This window comes from Rhinichthys klamathensis, unplaced genomic scaffold (genome assembly GCF_029890125.1).
Source record: "Rhinichthys klamathensis goyatoka isolate OS25496 unplaced genomic scaffold, OSU_Roscu_1.1 h1tg000111l_1, whole genome shotgun sequence".
NCBI lineage: Eukaryota > Metazoa > Chordata > Actinopteri > Cypriniformes > Leuciscidae > Rhinichthys > Rhinichthys klamathensis.
The window spans coordinates 15364795-15382694 of NW_026606649.1; the positions used below are offsets into that span (position 1 = coordinate 15364795).

General features: G+C 41.3%; 1 protein-coding gene across 16 annotated transcripts in view; it reads left to right on the forward strand.

The window, feature by feature from the left end:
* Positions 1 to 17900, forward strand: part of rims2b (regulating synaptic membrane exocytosis 2b) — a 232465-nt gene that overhangs the window by 11769 nt on the left and 202796 nt on the right. For all 16 annotated transcript variants that reach the window (XM_056254608.1, XM_056254605.1, XM_056254609.1 and 13 more), the window contains exon 2: positions 14648 to 14686. In XM_056254608.1, coding sequence (XP_056110583.1) covers positions 14648 to 14686 — 39 coding nt within the window. The remainder of the gene's footprint in view (positions 1 to 14647; positions 14687 to 17900) is intronic.

Genomic DNA, 17900 nt, shown 5'->3' on the forward strand with positions numbered 1-17900 from the left:
TCCGAGAGAGCGTTCGCTGCCGGACTAAGTTTTTCCCTTTTTTTTTTTTTTGAAAAACTTCATCCATATGCTGCTTACCCTCGTCAGCCGCCGCATCGTCTGAGAGGATTACACCCCACTCAAGGCGATCGGCGGGCTTCATCTGTGACATCCAGACGCTGAACCCTCTTTCCTCGAGAAGAGGGATAGGCGGGAGCGGAGCGATCACAATTTGTACAGGCAGTTACCTCGAGAACTGCCTGTGCGCGTCTTCCTTCCCAGACAGAAAACTGCACAGTTCGTGTGTGTCACCCGGCTCAGATATCTTGAGCACGGGTCTGCACACTTCTGAAAGCATTTCATAATTACCTGAATTTCAAAGCAGTTACAGACAAAACAGTCCCTGAAGACGAAAAGATGATTTGACATGTTTGCAAGGCGCCCTTATATACTTCCAGGTCGCACGTTAATCATTCACGTTAATGATTCACGGGCTGTCGCCGGTCAATGTGATTGACGTGATTTGATAGTGATTTCAGACACCTGTCACTCCTTAGGCGTTCCCCATAGCGTCGATGACGTATTGTTGAGTTCCCTTCAAAAGGGAACCACAATTGCCAAAGTGCAATTCATCTTGCTCTATTTGTTTACCACTAGCGCATGCTGATGATGTTTTATTCTTCTTTATTACACGGCTCTGTGGAATACTTGATTCTGATTGGTCAATCGCTCCATCCAGTGGTATGTTATTCCCAGATAACAACCGCTGAAAACAGATAACACAGGCTCATCCGGGTTACTGAAGTCAGCTGCGCTATACGCTTGCTAGAAACGTTTTTTTCTTCGTGGAAGTTTTGCAGTTGGTGAGCTAATAAAATATTAAAACTCAGTCGAATCAATATTTTGTGTACATTTATTTAATTATGTCATCCAGTATCATGGACTCGCTCTCTCTTGTTTCACGCAAACGCAGCTGCTGCCGTGACTATTGTTTTGTACACTGTTGGATTATAAGATGCAAACAGGTATGATTTTAAAACAGTTTAATCTGAAATCAATATCTCTAATCTCCATAATTATTTATGTGTCGAAATGCTGTGTAATAAGTGGTATGACTGTATACCGTATCTCTTAAATGTCCATCTAGTTTGAACTTGCCGCCCTAGCAACTGCTCTCTCAGTGGAAGCTTTGCGTTTAAAGACTAAATAAAATATTTCAACTCAGATCAATATTTCGTGTCTAATTATTTACTTATGTGGCAAGTAGCCATGTAATAAGCGTCGGGATCCTCATCAGCCTCAATGGGGTTTATTCTGAGAGAACAACCGGCTGGATGTACATTGTCCTTTACATATGCGTCGTAGTGTACAAGTCATACATTCTACATACATGTCGTATGCAAGTTTATTCTATCCATGTCGTACAGTGCGATTTGTAATGAACGTAGGATTGCCGAAATTGCACAGTCTAGCAGGCATAAAACATACAAACACCCATGCTTGTTGAACTGAGACTATTTAGACAAAAAAAACCATCTATCAGTCTGTTCATGTCTGTACACATTCAGAGTAATCTGTTGCCATTGCATGTGTAAATTCGGGAATAAAAGTTAAAAATAGTTAAAAACTCAATGTTCAATCTGTTTGATTCTGTCTGCTCCGTCTATCTGTTTCTGAATGTAGTTTTGCACATGCCCAATATCAGTGCCTGATTTTGAAATGTATTTTGGCAGAGCATGCTAAAAGAGCACAGCACAGGCGGTCATCTGAGGTGACACTGTGTTTTCTAGCAGATACATTCATATCTTGTGCACTCACTCCTGAGTATTAAGTGCTAAGAGTGATGATCTATGGAAAAATGAGGCTTCTGAAGATTAGAGAGTTTTTGCAAAGTCAGTCAAGTACTGGTTAAGTATCAATCAAGTAAGTGCAGACCCACTACAACACGTTAGAGTCTGTATCTTCGTCTCTGTGTGTCTGTTTTGGTAAAGGTATAAGTCTCACACACACTCGCTCCTTTAAGAGGTGTCTGGTGGGTTTGTCCTCCTCAGCTAGAGAATGGAAGAGTGTAGTGGTCTGATAAACATCTGATGGTGGAAAAACTCTCTTACCTTGTTGAATACAGATGTTAGTGCATTTAAGTTTAGAAATGTTCATATTGATGTTTCAAACAGGATTTAAAGGTGAGGTGCTTCATTTATAAATGTTAAAATTCTTTCTTGTATTCCAGTTTAATGTGCAGAGTCATCTCTAAGCTATTTATAGGTTGACTTAAGTGCAAACAAGTGGCTCTTTCAAAATTTTGTTTGCTTGTTTGACCATTCTGGAATGCCAGATTTTGGCTGTACATGTCGAGAGAGTTTGGAAGTATAGTTGCGTAATTTAATTGGTTTCATTGTTTTTTGTAGTGTACTTCAAATCTTAAAATAATATTTTAACAAAAACTGCTCTTGCAGATAATAGTGTATTAATTAAATATAAAAAGCACTTAATTGTACTTAATGAGAGTACGCTCTCATGACTTGAGTGCACTTTGTAATAACGTCAAAATAAAAAAGATTTAGTTGTATTCATCTTTTGTCATGCTTTAAAGAAGTACACTTATTTCGATGTCTTGACTAACTTACTAAAACACATGTAAAGAGCTTGATTATAATTTTAACTGAAGTGTGTTATTCGATATTACATTTAAAGTTAATATGTTTTAAATGTGCTAAATTGCAACTTCATTGCAAACGTGTAATTAAAAATATATTTAAATATATGACATTCGGGTCATTCCTACTTTTCGGTGCCATTTCGGCTTAGTAAAATTTCTGTCAAAAAAAGTTAAAATTTCTATGATTTAATAACTTTATCTGAAGAATGGCTTGTTACTACAAGAAAAATATATTGGTCCAGCTCAGGATATGACTCTTGAATATGACTGATGAATAATTTTGACCAAATTCTTCACACATGCACAGGCCGAATGTCCAGCCTGTTACAGAACATTCTCATCTCAATTAATAAATGTTTTGAATTCACAGTTATTGTAATATTTACATTTTCTAAGAGCTAAAATGTCCCTCACTTTACCCTGCAAATGTATTTTAACAAAGTGTTCATTAACAAGCATTATCTTGAAAAAGTTGTTGTATTTTAAGGCACAGTGGTAATTTCAACACATTTTTTTTAGAATAAAAAAAAGTTTCAATAGAAATTAGAACATTCATCAGTACACTTTAACCATATTTAACCATATTTCAAAAAGAATAAAAGTAATTATTTAATTATATATGAAGTACTTAATATTATATATAATGTACTTAATAACACTCTAAAGTTTAACATTTAACATAAATAACTATAATAAATTTTCATTTAATTTCAATTAACATGCATTTACAGTAAGTGTCTAAAAACATTACATTCAGTTTGCAGTTAAAGGGATAGTTCACACAAAAGTAAAAATTCAGTCATAATTTTTTTAACCTCATGTCGTTTCAAACCTGTATGACTTTCTTCTTTCCTCCCTGGAACATAAAATAAGATATTTTAAGATATATTGTAAAATAAGTCGACTGTAACTAAAACGTTCCCTTTCGTAGTCACTCCGAGTTACGTCGGATGACGGAGAATGGGGGTTTCGCCAGAAAGCCTATCATCTTCGAGTATTAAAAAATGAGCCTATGGCAATGAAATGCCATGGGTCTGCGGAATTTGCATAATGTATCTCCGCCCCACCGCGTGGGTATTTAAGGAGAGACACCTGCAACAGCAGATCATGTTTTCGCTTCGGAGCCAAGAGCATCTCTTCACTCCACAAGCCAAATCCTGAGTTTTCTCAGTGACTACATCTCTTCGAGACGAGCGAACTCTCCGGTGTTGGTGTGACGGCGGTATCCAGCGAGTTTCACATTGCCTGCGAGCTGAGCAGTGGTCTGCCAGTCTGTGTGTTCTCCCTGGTCGCTTCAACATCCGCGGAGTTTTTCCTCTCACTAAAGAGCTGCACGCGGCACGTCTTTTTAAAGACGCGTCTTTCTAAAGACGATCTGCCCGTGTTTTTCTGAGTGTGGTATTCTGATAGATTCAGCTGATGGGCGCGAGCGCTGTTTTGAGTGTTTGGGCTTTGATCGCGCTCAGACAGCGCTCGTGGGTGTGTCACGTTCTCTCACTGGGAACGTGACCATCGCAATGTAACGGTCGAGACTCGATGAGCTCAATGAGTGAGAGTCCCCTCATCCACACCCCGATCTATTTTTCTCCACGTGAGATAATACTTCGGCTGGTGGCCAGGGTGACCTAAGACGGCAGGTTTGGAACTAAACCGACGAAAAATTCCTCGGTCCACACCCCGTCTTTCACATTGCAACCTGCGTGGTCCCAGGTGAGTTCGCCGTCTCATTCGGTCCCCCGTCTGATGAAATCATGTATCACCGCATCACAAGGTGAGCTGGAGTCCTCTAGAGATGATGGCTCGTCTGTGCTGCCGTCCTCGGATGTGCTAGCATAACGAGTTTGATCCAGAGTGCACAGCTATGCTTCCCGGGCTGCCGCGAGTATCGGGCTTGTGTGGAACCTTCTGCCATGTCCCGAGCACTTAAGGCTGTTGATTGGTTTTTGGGGGTGGCGAACTCAAATCCTTTCTACCCGGACGTGCATGAAGAGATCATGAGATCGTGGAAGTCTCCTTGACTTTTCACGACTGCTCAGTGGCCTCTTCCGCCTTCTCTGCCCTTGTAGAGGCCGCGGCCTAGGGTGCACTGGGGTTCCCCCTGTGGAGTGTTCTGTGGCAACACTTATGTGTCCCCACAGCGCCTCCACCTGGCGTGGCGACTCTTAAGTACCCCTCCAATGCCTGTAGGTTCTTGTCTACTCCGGTGGCGGGGACCTATAGAGCTGCGGGGCAGGCTCCCACCTCACTGCGTGTTATTGCCATCCTCCTGGGTGTTCAATGACATGCACGAGGGTAGGGCTGATTCAGGGCTCATCCTTGAGCTGCCTGCCGTCACCGACCTTGCTCTCCGAGCGACGTAGGTGACCGCACGCTCCCTGAGTCAGGTGATGTCCACATAGGTGGTCAGACACCTCTGGCTAACCTGGTTGATGTGCGCGAGGCTGAGTGATTTCGCTTCCTCAACTCCCCCATATCCCAGGCTGGCCTCTTCGGCGGCGCGGTCGAGGACTCTGCCCAACAGTTCTCAGCCGCCCAGAAGTGGACTGTGGCTATTTTGTCTGACCCCGCGGCTTTGCTGCCTCCAGCTGCCGGTTCAGACGCCTCAGTCCGCTTGCTGCCGAATGCGCCCTCCTGCGACTTCCGCCCCCTCCCGCCCGGCCCCCAGCATCACCGGGCCGCGCCATGGAGGTGGTCGCAGGAAGGCGCCCCTGCCCGTACCGGTCCCGCAGCCCCGCCAAGGCCAGGCTTGCGGCGCTCCCGTTACGGGCAGCTCAGATGTGGGTTGCAGTTCTTCATGGAGTGGTTGCAGGGCCACTCCTTCCCCCGGTGGAGGGCTGGGGGAGAATCTTTTCTAAACCAAAGAGCTGCATCCCATCTCTGAGCCCTCAGAGGGCCGGACGACAGTGCGCGACGCTCCCGGGCCTTGCCGCTCTCGTCCCCCTCTGTCTCTGAGGGCGCGGATGACAGTGTGTGCCGTCTCCGGACCACACCACTCTCGTCCCCCTCTGTCGCCAGACCCCTGGCAGAGCAGACCCCCGTGGAACGCTTGTCCTTCCCTGGTCTCCACTGTCAGGACGCGGAGCATGACCGTGCCCCCGTCCGGGGGGACGTCTGTCGTTTGGATGTTTCCGCTGGTTCAGTTCTTGGGAGCTTGGTTAGAGCTTCCCTACCTGTCCCGCTGGGTCGCCCGAACTATCAGGCTCGGCTATGCGATCCAATTCGCACGGTCTCCTCCCCGCTTCAGGGGAGTCCGTTTACTTTGGTCGGTGGCAATGCCCCGATCATGAGAGCGGAGGTTGCCACCCTGCTGGCGAAGGGTGCAATCGAGACTGTCCCTCCAGCCGAAATGAGGTCAGGGTTTTACAGCCCGTACTTCATTGTCCCCAAGAAGACCGGTGGGTTACGGCCAATCCTGGATCTGCGCGTCTTGAGCCGCTCCCTTCACAGGCTGCCGTTCAGGATGCTCACGACCAAACGCATTTTCGAATGCGTGCGGCCACAGGATTGGTTTGCAGCGATAGACCTGAAGGACGCCTACTTTCATGTCTCCATTTTACCTCGGGACAGACCGTTTCTTCGGTTTGCTTTCGAGGGGCAGGCATACCAGTACGCAGTTCTCCCATTCGGGTTGGCTCTGTCTCCTCGCGTCTTTACGAAGATCGTCGAGGCAGCCCTTGTTCCCCTGCGCGAACACGGGGTTCGCATCCTGAATTACCTCGACGACTGGCTAATATTAGCTCACTCTCGAGTCCAGGTTTGCGAACACAGAGACCTAGTGCTCCGGCACCTAGCCCGTCTGGGCCTTCGGGTCAACTGGGAGAAGAGCAAACTTTGCCCCGTGCAGAGGATCTCTTTTCTCGGTATGGAGATAGACTCTTCGACAGTTCGAGGGCAAGAGTGCGGTCCCACTGAAACTTTTTCAGAGGCTCCTGGGGCATATGGCATCCGCAGCCGCGGCAACGCCACTCGGATTGCTTCATATGAGACTGCTTCAGCTGTGGATGCAGTTGAAGGTAAGTCTCTGGGAAAGCACGACCTGATCATCAGGTTCCTGAGAGGAGCGAGGAGACTGAATCCTCCTCGCCCTCCTCTCGTACCCTCTTGGGACCTCTCAGTGGTCTTATATGCCCTGCAGAGGGCTCCCTTTGAGCCTCTGCAATCAGTGGAGATTAAGTTCCTGTCAATGAAGACAGCGCTCCTGGTTGCACTGGCCTCCATCAAGAGGGTGGGGGATCTGCACGCACTCTCCGTTGACGAAGCGTACCTGGAATTCGGGCCGGCCTGCTCTCACGTGATCCTGAGACCCCGGCCTGGATATGTGCCCAAGGTTCCCACCACTCCCTTCCGGGACCAGGTGGTGAACCTGCAAGCGCTGCCCCTGGAGGAGGCAGACCCAGCCTTGGCACTGCTCTGTCCAGTACGTGCCCTCCGTGCTTACGTAGACAGGACGCAGTGTTTCAGGACCTCAGACCAGCTCTTTGTCTGTTATGGTGGGAAGCTGAAGGGAAAGGCTCTCTCCAAGCAAAGGTTATCCCACTGGATAGTGGACACCATTGCTTTGGGATACCAGCAGCAAGGTCGACCGTGCCCCCTTGGTGTGACCGCCCACTCCACCCGGAGTGTGGCGTCCTCTTGGGCTTTAGCGGGTGGCGCCTCGCTAACAGACATCTGCAGAGCTGCAGGCTGGGCGACACCCAACACATTCGCCAGATTTTACAATCTCCGAGTGGAGCCAGTCTCCGCCCATGTACTGTCTTTTTCAAGCTAACATGGGAGCCGTTAGGTGTCTCGCTTGCTCGCCATTCCAATCCACGGACTGGATACGTGCGATATTTCCTCAGGTAGCCTTCCTCTCTGAAGCCCTGAGTTCCTCCAGCACTGTTGACGCTGGCGCCAGTGTCTATTGCCTGTGCGTCGGCTAGGTGCCTCCGTGTGCATGGTTCCTCCTCTGAGTAACCCCCACATGTGTATTTCCACTGTAAGCCTCTTTGAGCATGTGTCTTTCCCTCGGCAAGCCACCTTGCCACTCCTGGAGTTGAAAGTTGCCACCCCACGGGCTGGTCACTCCAGTGTTCCTCCATATGAAGCCCCCTCGGCCATATGTGTATTCTTAAGTCCTCCCTATGGGTAGGCATGCTGCGGCATATCTCCCCTGAGATATGCTTCCCAGTGTACCTTGGTATTCCTGTGTTAAGTAGGACTCCTTCGTCCGTGCCTATATCACGACAGGGAGGTCAGACTTCGCAGGGCACTGGAAGACAGCTGTGAAGGTGGCGTGATTACACGGGGACCCCCATTCTCCGTCATCCGACGTAACTCGGAGTGACTACGAAAGGGAACGTCTCGGTTACGGATGTAACCCTCGTTCCCTGAGTAGGGAACGGAGACGTTACGTCTCCCTGCCACTTCCGCTGTACCGCTGGGTAGACGCCTGAGTTCAGTCTCGGCTCCTCAGCGAAGACATGATCTGCTGTTGCAGGTGTCTCTCCTTAAATATCCACGCGGTGGGGCGGAGATACATTATGCAAATTCCGCAGACCCATGGCATTTCATTGCCATAGGCTCGTTTTTTAATACTCGAAGATGATAGGCTTTCTGGCGAAACGCCCATTCTCCGTCATCCGACGTAACGTCTCCGTTCCCTCAGGGAACGAGGGTTACATCCGTAACCGAGACGGTTTGTTTACCAACATTCTTTAAAATATGATCTGCAGAAGAAAGAAATGCAAATAGGTTTAGAACAATATGAGGGTGAGTAAATGATTAAAGCATTATCATTTTTGTGTGAACTCTGCCTTTAAGTATATATTTTTAAAATATATTATTTCTGCAATAAGTCTTTTTAAAAGTATGCTCAAGTGTTCTTTCTTTTTTTCACAAGGTTATCTAATATCTATCTAATTTTGGGGGATAAAATAAAGCAATTAAAAGTTATTTATTTGATCAGATTACTCATTTCTTGTTCACTAAGCATCTAGCATTATAGCACATAAAATTTTGCAAGTGTTGACTACAGTTCGCAATACTACGGTTCACAGAGATTTTCAATGCATACAGTATACCTTCTTCATCTATGCTGGGATTGAGTTTGTTGTGTCTGGTAATTTTAATGTTGCTGGTTTAGTGTCAGGTAGGGCCACTAATGAAATGAATTACTGGGAACCGCCTGTCAATTCTGTGCCCTTGGATTAGGCACTTTTCCCCAGGATGCTCCAGGGTGAGTCCCAGCAATTAGTGCATCGTAATTTGCTTTGGAAAAAACATATCTGCTAAATGACAAATCAAGTTGTCTGTCTAAAAGCACATTGTGCTTTCAGCTTTAAATTTAGAACTACATTCAGACCTCTTTTAACATCTGAGCTGGATTTTGATTGGACTTGTTTGTATGTCCTTTGGGTATTCCTTATGACAGCGACTGAGTGAGTGTGTCCTTTAAGAATTGGGGATCTTGTTTAATGAAGTCATTAAAAGTCATTCAGCCCCTCTGTGATTGGCTGCCTGGTCAGATACACTTAGGCACTTAAAGGGTTAGTTCACCCAAAAATGAAAATTCTGTGATTAATTACTCACCCTCATGTCGTTCCTCAATGACATGAGGGTGAGTAATTAATCACAGAATTTTCATTTTTGGGTGAACTAACCCTTTAAAATTTAAATTCTATCATTATTTATATGGGAATATGGGTAACCAAACAGTATGGGAAAAAAATACTATGAAAGTCAATGGGGCGCATCAACTGTTTGGTTACCAACATTCTTTAAAAGATCTTCTGTTGTGTTCAGCAGAATAATGGAACAACTTGAGGGTGATGAAATGATGACAGAATTTTCATTTTTGGGTGAACTATCCTTTTTACGAAAATATGTGACATTATTTATATATGTAAAATACATTTATAAATAATAAAGTCTGTGTCTTTATACTGTTATATTCGGTTGCTCTGTGATTTGCAGTTTCATCTACTGTTAGGTACTGTTGCATTAAAATGCTACATTTATCAGAGAAAGCCACATTCCCTGTTCCATTCACACTGCATTCAAACTTTTGTGTCTGACTTGTTCTGGCCAAGCGGATGTTTTAGCCTGTATGAGTGAGTTTAGCTATGTTACAGCTAAGCTACAAGCTAACACCAATCTCTATAGAACACTCCAGTGATGACATATTTTATTTTATTTTGGATTATTGTATAAAATGTATAATTGTATAATGTATATTGTATAAGTTCTGTGACTAACAAAAGTTTATGGTTCTCACACGTTTTGTTCATGATGATATTTTTCAGAAATGAACGCACCGTTTATGAATTTTGAAGCTTAAAATTAAAAAGTTAAACTTAGACTATAAACGAACTACATCACACAATCACATGACTTCCGAGTCTCCCCCATTAAGCTCAAGTCTTTCAGTCTTTATTTGAAAACATTTTCCAAGTTTGATTTGGCAAGAGCACCATTATAAAACAACAAAGCTGTGAAAGCAGACTAGCATGATGTTTAATGTCCCAGACAATCTCTGCATTCCCATTTAGACAATTGTTAGCAACTGCATTTTCAAAACAAGTAAAACCTTTACAAATCACAAGGTATTAGTGACGTATTTTATGTTGCTAATGCTACTTAAGTAGATTGTTTCAAATCAGGCATTGCTTCTAATAGAAGGATTCTGGCTGCCTATGTAGACAATTATAGATGGCAAAGACGCTCACTGTATGACACTATTGGTGTGTATTAAATGTGTAAGTACGCAAGTTGCATGTAGTGTGTGTCCAAGCCTTCTTTATACTCGCGCTTCTATGAACAGGTTGTGTTTTTTTTTACTGTCGGTGGGTGGTCTTGGTGAGTCTGAAGCTTTTGGTCCGACACCCCTCCCCCAGCACTCAAAGAATCATGGAATTATACACTGAGCAACATTCAGAACTTAGCACTGAAGAGTGTGCAGAAAGACAAGGAAATGCCTGGTTTCCTTATTGTGTGCAGGGGATTATTGGGACTTTGTATTGCTGCTTAAGAGCCATTAGATTAAGTATAACATGAGCAACATTAGATGTGTCTTTCCCCTGGAATTCTGAACAAATATTAGCTGAGCAAATATTGTTTCAGTTTTGGAATTTGCCCCATTCAGAGTCAAACAGTATCATTCTATGAAGTGCCAAAAGTGATGTCTGGCCTAGGAAAATTGACATCTCCGCCCTTTTTCAAATATAAAAAATGTACAAACGATTTTGTAAGCAAATTGCGCAGTTGTGCTTGGTCTGTATAACTAATTGTTTCAATGTTATTTTGTGGGTTTTAGTGAAAATGGCCAGTCCTCTGCAACAAAAAAGGATATTATCAAAATGACTAAATCTGGTCAATTGACTTGGAATATTGCTTGTTTTCTGAATTTGAGCGATCACAATGTCCACAGAATTACTGCAAAGCACCGTGAGACCATGCAGAATGTAAGGCACTGGGCAGGTCGTAAAAGACTAGCGGAAGTTTTCACAAGAGATTGAAAATCACCACACTGGTTGTACGCTTCAAAATAACAAATTTCTGATTACTCTAATAACTTATTAAAAGAATTACTTTACACCATGTAAAACTAATCCCGTCCGAATAGGGCTTTACACTGCAAGGCTAGCATGGAGGATCAGTTTAAAGATCGAATTATGATCCTAAACTCCACATGCACTATGCTACAGTGGTGCAAGTGCACTTGATCTCTGCATCAGAGCTGTACTGTATTAGGACTTAGTGTCAGGCATTTAGAATGGCCAGTGCTGATTGGCTAATAACAGGTTGTAATCTCTTTACTTGTTCTGAAAGGCACAGTGTTTAGCTGGCCAAACGTACACTGGGATTTCCACAGGACCATAAAACATTTCCATATTAAAGTTTGGGAATTTTCTTTTTCCCCCATGATGCCATAAACTCATCTCTGTCATATATGACCTTTTAAGAGACATCAGTCTCAAGTAATCAGTCTTATTTCAAACCTGTTGTGTAACAGGATTAACACTATGCCTGTTTGTGCTGGCTTTAAAAAGTTGCTGTGCAAGTATATGCTACTTTTTTACACAGACTATAGTATAAACAACAACAGTACAGAAACTGTACTGTAATCTTACTGGACTTTAAATTTACAGTAAAAAAACATATTTCATTAACTGATATAATGTTATTATACCAACCTACTGAAGTACTAAGATGCATTTTGTACCTTTGTAATACACTGACAACCACCATAAAATAAGTGTAAGAGCCACAGTGGTCAGCTTTTCTAATAATCTAATCTAAGCTGATAAATACTTATATGGTGCACAAAATGTGTTCATCAGACAGGAAATGGAAGGCCCAGTCGAACACATTGCATTGTGGGATATAGTGTTCTATGCAGTACGTCCTGTATGCTGCAAATTTGAGCATGATATTGTGTACTGTAGAGTATGCATACTGTATGCTGCAGAAATAGTGAGAAAATATGGTAGTACTCTGCAGTCTCCTGAGCATTGTGGATATGTAATATGTGTATCTCAAGTTAAAATGATGTTGGTAATATAAAAGTTCTCAAATGAACATTGTATTAATTGTACACTAGGTGTGTTTTATGAACCATCATTTATAGGGTTTTACACAAAAGGTCTTCATATTAAAGATTAATTTAATGTTATTTACAATACCAAAAGTCACATGAGGCAAAACAGTTATTTTTCTCTCATTACATATGATTTATTCTCTTTTTTTAAATATATATTTCATGTTTATATGATTTTTATATTTATGCCGGTTTATGTATGTGCGTTTGTTTCTGTAACACACATGACTGTGTTTTTTTATAATCCTCTACCTATTTATTGGGGCTGCCATTCTTTATTGATCTCATAATTTTATTATCTCAAATCTGATTTCAAATGTTGAATTTGATGAATTTTGAATATATATATATAAAAATTCACTGTACAATAAAGTTTATTCTAATAAGAGTTTGTCTTGATTTTAATGACAAAAATACGAAGTCGTCTGCAGTGGGTTTAGTATTATTTTCGCTACAGTCCTGTCTGTGTGAAATCTCCAGCACAGAGAAACACCAACCATCCAAATCCAGCCTATTTCAAACTTCATAAACTTTGAGGCCGATTAAAGAGAAGCTTGTTTCTGCCACAGAATAAACATAACAAAGTTAATTTCGACTTTGTATCTCGCAATGCAAACTTTACAATTAGCAAAATGATGGGAAATAAAGATATAAACTCTCAATTTGGACCTTTTTCTTACAATTTCAAGTTTATATCTTGCAATTCTGAGTTTATTTCTCAGCATTGCGAGTTTATTAGACCTCACAATTGCGAGAAATAAAGATATAAACATTACAATTTTGATCTTTATTTCTCGCAATTGTGAGATATAAACTTGCAATTGTGAGTTATAGTAAACTAAGTAACTTAACTAAGTCTGAATTGAGAGAATTTGTTTTTCTCTGAATTCCAAGTTTATATCTTAGAATTCAGACTTTATAAGCTGCAATTGCGAGAAATAACGATATAAACATTTCTTTCTTTTTTTGCCACAATTGTGAGTTTATATCCCAGTTCTGACATTCTTGCAATTGTGAGATATACAGTCGTTGTCATTATTGGGACCCTTGGTAAGTATGATCAAAGAAGAAAATAAATGTGAATTGTTTATCCTTTTGATCTTTCATTAAAAAAAAACTTTCATCGAAGAAAAACCAATGAATGTGTGTGTGTGTGTGTGTGTGTGTGTGTTGGTATTTAATTATACACCACAATTAATTAAATCTAATTGGCCACAATTATTGGAACCCCTTGAATTTCTGAATCTCTGAAGAATATTACCATTAATATTTACATTTTTTAGCACACCAGGGTGACTAGGAATATGAAATTGTCTAGCTATGACTTCTTGTTTCACAGGAGTATAAATAAGGTCACACAAATCACAAATTCCCTTTTTGGCAGCAAACCCACCAGGCAGATGGGTTTAGTGCACTTTGGGATAAAAAGGTACCCCTTGCCCATGGTTAAATATACTGCTGTATCTTTAATGTTATGGACCTATTTTTCTGCCAGAGGTTCTGGACATCTTGTTCAGATATCACAGATTCTATCAAATAAACCAACAGATTAAAAAAAATAATAATAATTGACAGCCTGCTAGAAATCTTATAATGGGCTGTGGTTGTATACCAGTACAATGATCCCAAACAAACATCAAAATCAACAAAAAAAAAGGATCACTGAGCACAAAATTAAGGCTCTGCCATGGCCAGTCCCCTGACCTGAACCCTATAACTGAAGAGGAAAGTGTATCAACATGGACTGGATGAATGGTGAACACTTGTCAGGTGTTCTTCAAACTCATCAGGCATTACAGGAGAAAACTCAAAGCTGTTATCTTGGCAGAAGGAGGTTGCAAAACGTATTGAATAAAAGGTTGTGGCCAATGTGTATTAGAGAAAAACATTTATTTCATAATGAGACCCCCCCACACACACACACACACACACAATTTTAAATTGTTTTACTTTAATGAAAGGTTAGTTAGATTCTTTTATTTTATTATTTTTGATAAAAGGTCAAAAGGATTAACATTGCAGATTTATTTTCACAGGCTTCTTTGTTTCATATTTATATTCATATCATATTTCATATTCAGAATTGTGAGATAAAAAGTTATTGTTATCTTATTTATTTTTATTCCGTGACAGAAACAAGCTTCCAAAAAATTCTGCCTTAGCAAAGTCATAATTCGTAAAGGTCTACCAACTCATGCTAAAATGTCATTAAATAGCATTCATATCATGAAATGTAATGATGTTAATATTAATAATAATTATATTTAACAATTTGGCACACTATTTTGGCAGCCCTAATATTTTTATTTTACTATTATTAGTTTTCTGACTTCATTATGCCATAATTTAATTTGTTTATGATATGTCCGTTTTTGATTTTGTGTTATGTTTTGCCCTGTGTGTGTGATGAGCTGTTGAACATATCTTTTTAGGGAACCTCCTAAAGAAGACACAAAGCCTCAACCAGCTCAGTGAGTACAAGCAAATTCTTTCTTTGAGCTTTCAGTCTTCCTTCTTCGCCCTTTGCTGTCTATGATACATCCCTCAGAGCTGACCTGTGATCAGTTATTTGGCTTTATGATGTTCTGTAGTTGAAAACTCAGGACTAGTCCTTGTAGGGCCCTTTTCCCCATTTGATTTACTGAAACTGTTCATACTTTCTCATCCTACTAACCTTTGGGTTGTGCGTTTAATGGCAAATCTGTGTTGCTGTTAGTGACCCATATGTAGCCTACATGTAGTTGGTCAGTTTCTCCTCCACCGTGCTCCAGTATACAGAACTACTGTCCTCTTATGATTCAAACTCACCTGCTTTCATATTGTGGCTTCTTTCTCCACCCTTAGTTCTAATGCTGCCGTTTCTCTGATCACTGATCTATTGCTTTACACTCTTGTTTTCCAGTAAATAAAAACATCAGTTTAGAAGTGTTCACTTGGTAATCACTTGAGAAGTAAAACTGAAACTTTTTTTAAGAGACCATATCTTTAAGAACGTTTTTTTAAAGTCTTAACCCATTACCAAATAGTTTTTTTATAATGCATTAGGAAGTTATTTTTTTCTTTTTACAATGTAATGACTTTTTAATTTCCACGACATGCACTACTGTAAAAAGAATTTGGGGCCTGTCAGATTTTTTAAATGGTTTTGAAAAGGCTTTTGTGTTCACCAAGGCTTTGTTTATTTGATCAAAAATACATTAAAAACAGTATTGTCATATATTCTTACAATTTAGAATAAGTTTTTTCTATTTGAATATATTTTACGATGTAATTTATTATTGTGAAGCAAAGCTGAATTTTCAGCATCATTACTCCAGTCTTCAGTCACATGATCCTTCAGAAATCATTCTAATATGCTGATGCTGCTCAAGAAACATTTCTTGTTTCTTATTTTCAGGATACTTTAATGCATATAAAGTTCAAAAGAACAGCATTTATTTAAAATAGAATGTCTATATAAATGTGTGTGTGTATATATATATATATACACTCACCGGCCACTTTATTAGGTACCCCATGCTAGTAACGGGTTGGACCCCCTTTTGCCTTCAGAACTGCCTCAATTCTTCGTGGCATAGATTCAACAAGGTGCTGGAAGCATTCCTCAGGGAGTTTGGTCCATATTGACATGATGGCATCACACAGTTGCCGCAGATTTGTCGGCTGCACATCCATGATGCGAATCTCCCGTTCCACCACATCCCAAAGATGCTCTATTGGGTTGAGATCTGGTGACTGTGGAGGCCATTTTAGTACAGTGAACTCATTGTCATGTTCAAGAAACCAATTTGAAATGATTAGAGCTTTGTGACATGGTGGAAGTAGCCATCAGATGATGGGTACATGGTGGCCATAAAGGGATGGACATGGTCAGAAACAATGCTCAGGTAGGCCGTGGCATTTAAACGATGCCCAAATGGCACTAAGGGGCCTAAAGTGTGCCAGGAAAACATCCCCCACACCATTACACCACCACCACCAGCCTGCACAGTGGTAACAAGGCATGATGGTTCCATGTTCTCATTCTGTTTACGCCAAATTCTGACTCTAACATCTGAATGTCTCAACAGAAATCGAGACTCATTAGACCAGGCAACATTTTTCCAGTCTTCAATTGTTCAATTTTGGTGAGCTCTTGCAAATTGTAGCCTCTTTTTCCTATTTGTAGTGGAGATGAGTGGTAGCCGGTGGAGTCTTCTGCTGTTGTAGCCCATCCGCCTCAAGGTTGTGCGTGTTGTGGCTTCACAAATGCTTTGCTGCATACCTCGGTTGTAACGAGTGGTTATTTCAGTCACTGTTGCCCTTCTATCAGCTCGAACCAGTCTGGCCATTCTCCTCTGACCTCTGGCATCAACAAGGCATTTCCGCCCACAGAACTGCCGCTCACTGGATGTTTTTTCTTTTTCGGACCATTCTCTGTAAACCCTAGAGATGGTTGTGCGTGAAAATCCCAGTAGATTAGCAGTTTCTGAAATACTCAGACCAGCCCTTCTGGCACCAACAATCATGCCACGTTCAAAGTCACTCAAATCACCTTTCTTCCCCATACTGATGCTCGGTTTGAACTGCAGGAGATTGTCTTGACCATGTCTACATGCCTAAATGCACTGAGTTGCCACCATGTGATTGGCTGCTTAGAAATTAAGTGTTAACGAGCAGTTGGACAGGTGTACCTAATAAAGTGGCCGGTGAGTGTATATGTGTGTGTGTGTGTTATATTTATTTATTTGTTTAAATATATACGTATATATATATATATATATATACATAACCCTTACTGACCCCAAAGGACTTACTGACTGATTAACTTTTTTCCCCCAATATTTACAATTCTTTTGTACATTCCATTGAGTGTACAATTTGCCAATATTGTGAGAATATAGCATTCTCAAATCACAGATTTGTGGCCTGACTCTTATTGTACGATCATTTACAAATCATGAGCTATTGCTGGGGATCTCAAAGGGATAGTCCATCCAAAAACAAAACTCTGCCATCATTTACTCACTATCATGTCACTCTAAACCCGCTTGACTCTCTTCTGTGGAACACAAAAGGAGATATTAGTTAGAATGTCTAAGCTGAAAAGCTGCTAAACATCTCCTTTTGTGTTCAGGTTTGCAGTGACATGAAGGTGAGTAAATGATGATTTTTCATTTCATTTTTTTGGTGAACTATTTCTTTAAACACAGAAAGAAACTTAAATTATTCACACAAACATTTGCGATTAAAGCAGCATTCAATTAAATGTTTTGGGATTCCTTGGAGTAGTCCCACAAGGTGAATGCGATTTCACTAAGTAAAACATCCTTGATGATCCTGGAACAACATTCGAATCAAACAATCAGATTTGAAAAATAGGTTTACAGTTAATGTCAAGTTTAGGCTTATAGCAGTGGTTCTACACCATTATTCTTATTCACATTTTAGGGATAAGTTATGGGTAGGGTTTAGCCTGACTTCGTCATACTCTTATTCTAGTCAGAATGTGAGTCTGATACTGCTCCATAGGGCTTTGATTATGAGGCGTGTCTTAACCGAACCAGGAAAAACAAACAAACTCTGCACTCAATTGGATAGACCTACAACCAATCAGAGCAACGCAGTAAGTCAGCTACATAGTTGCATAGCATAGTTTCAACAGAACTCAACTGCACGCACGCTGGAAGAAGTAGTAAAATAATG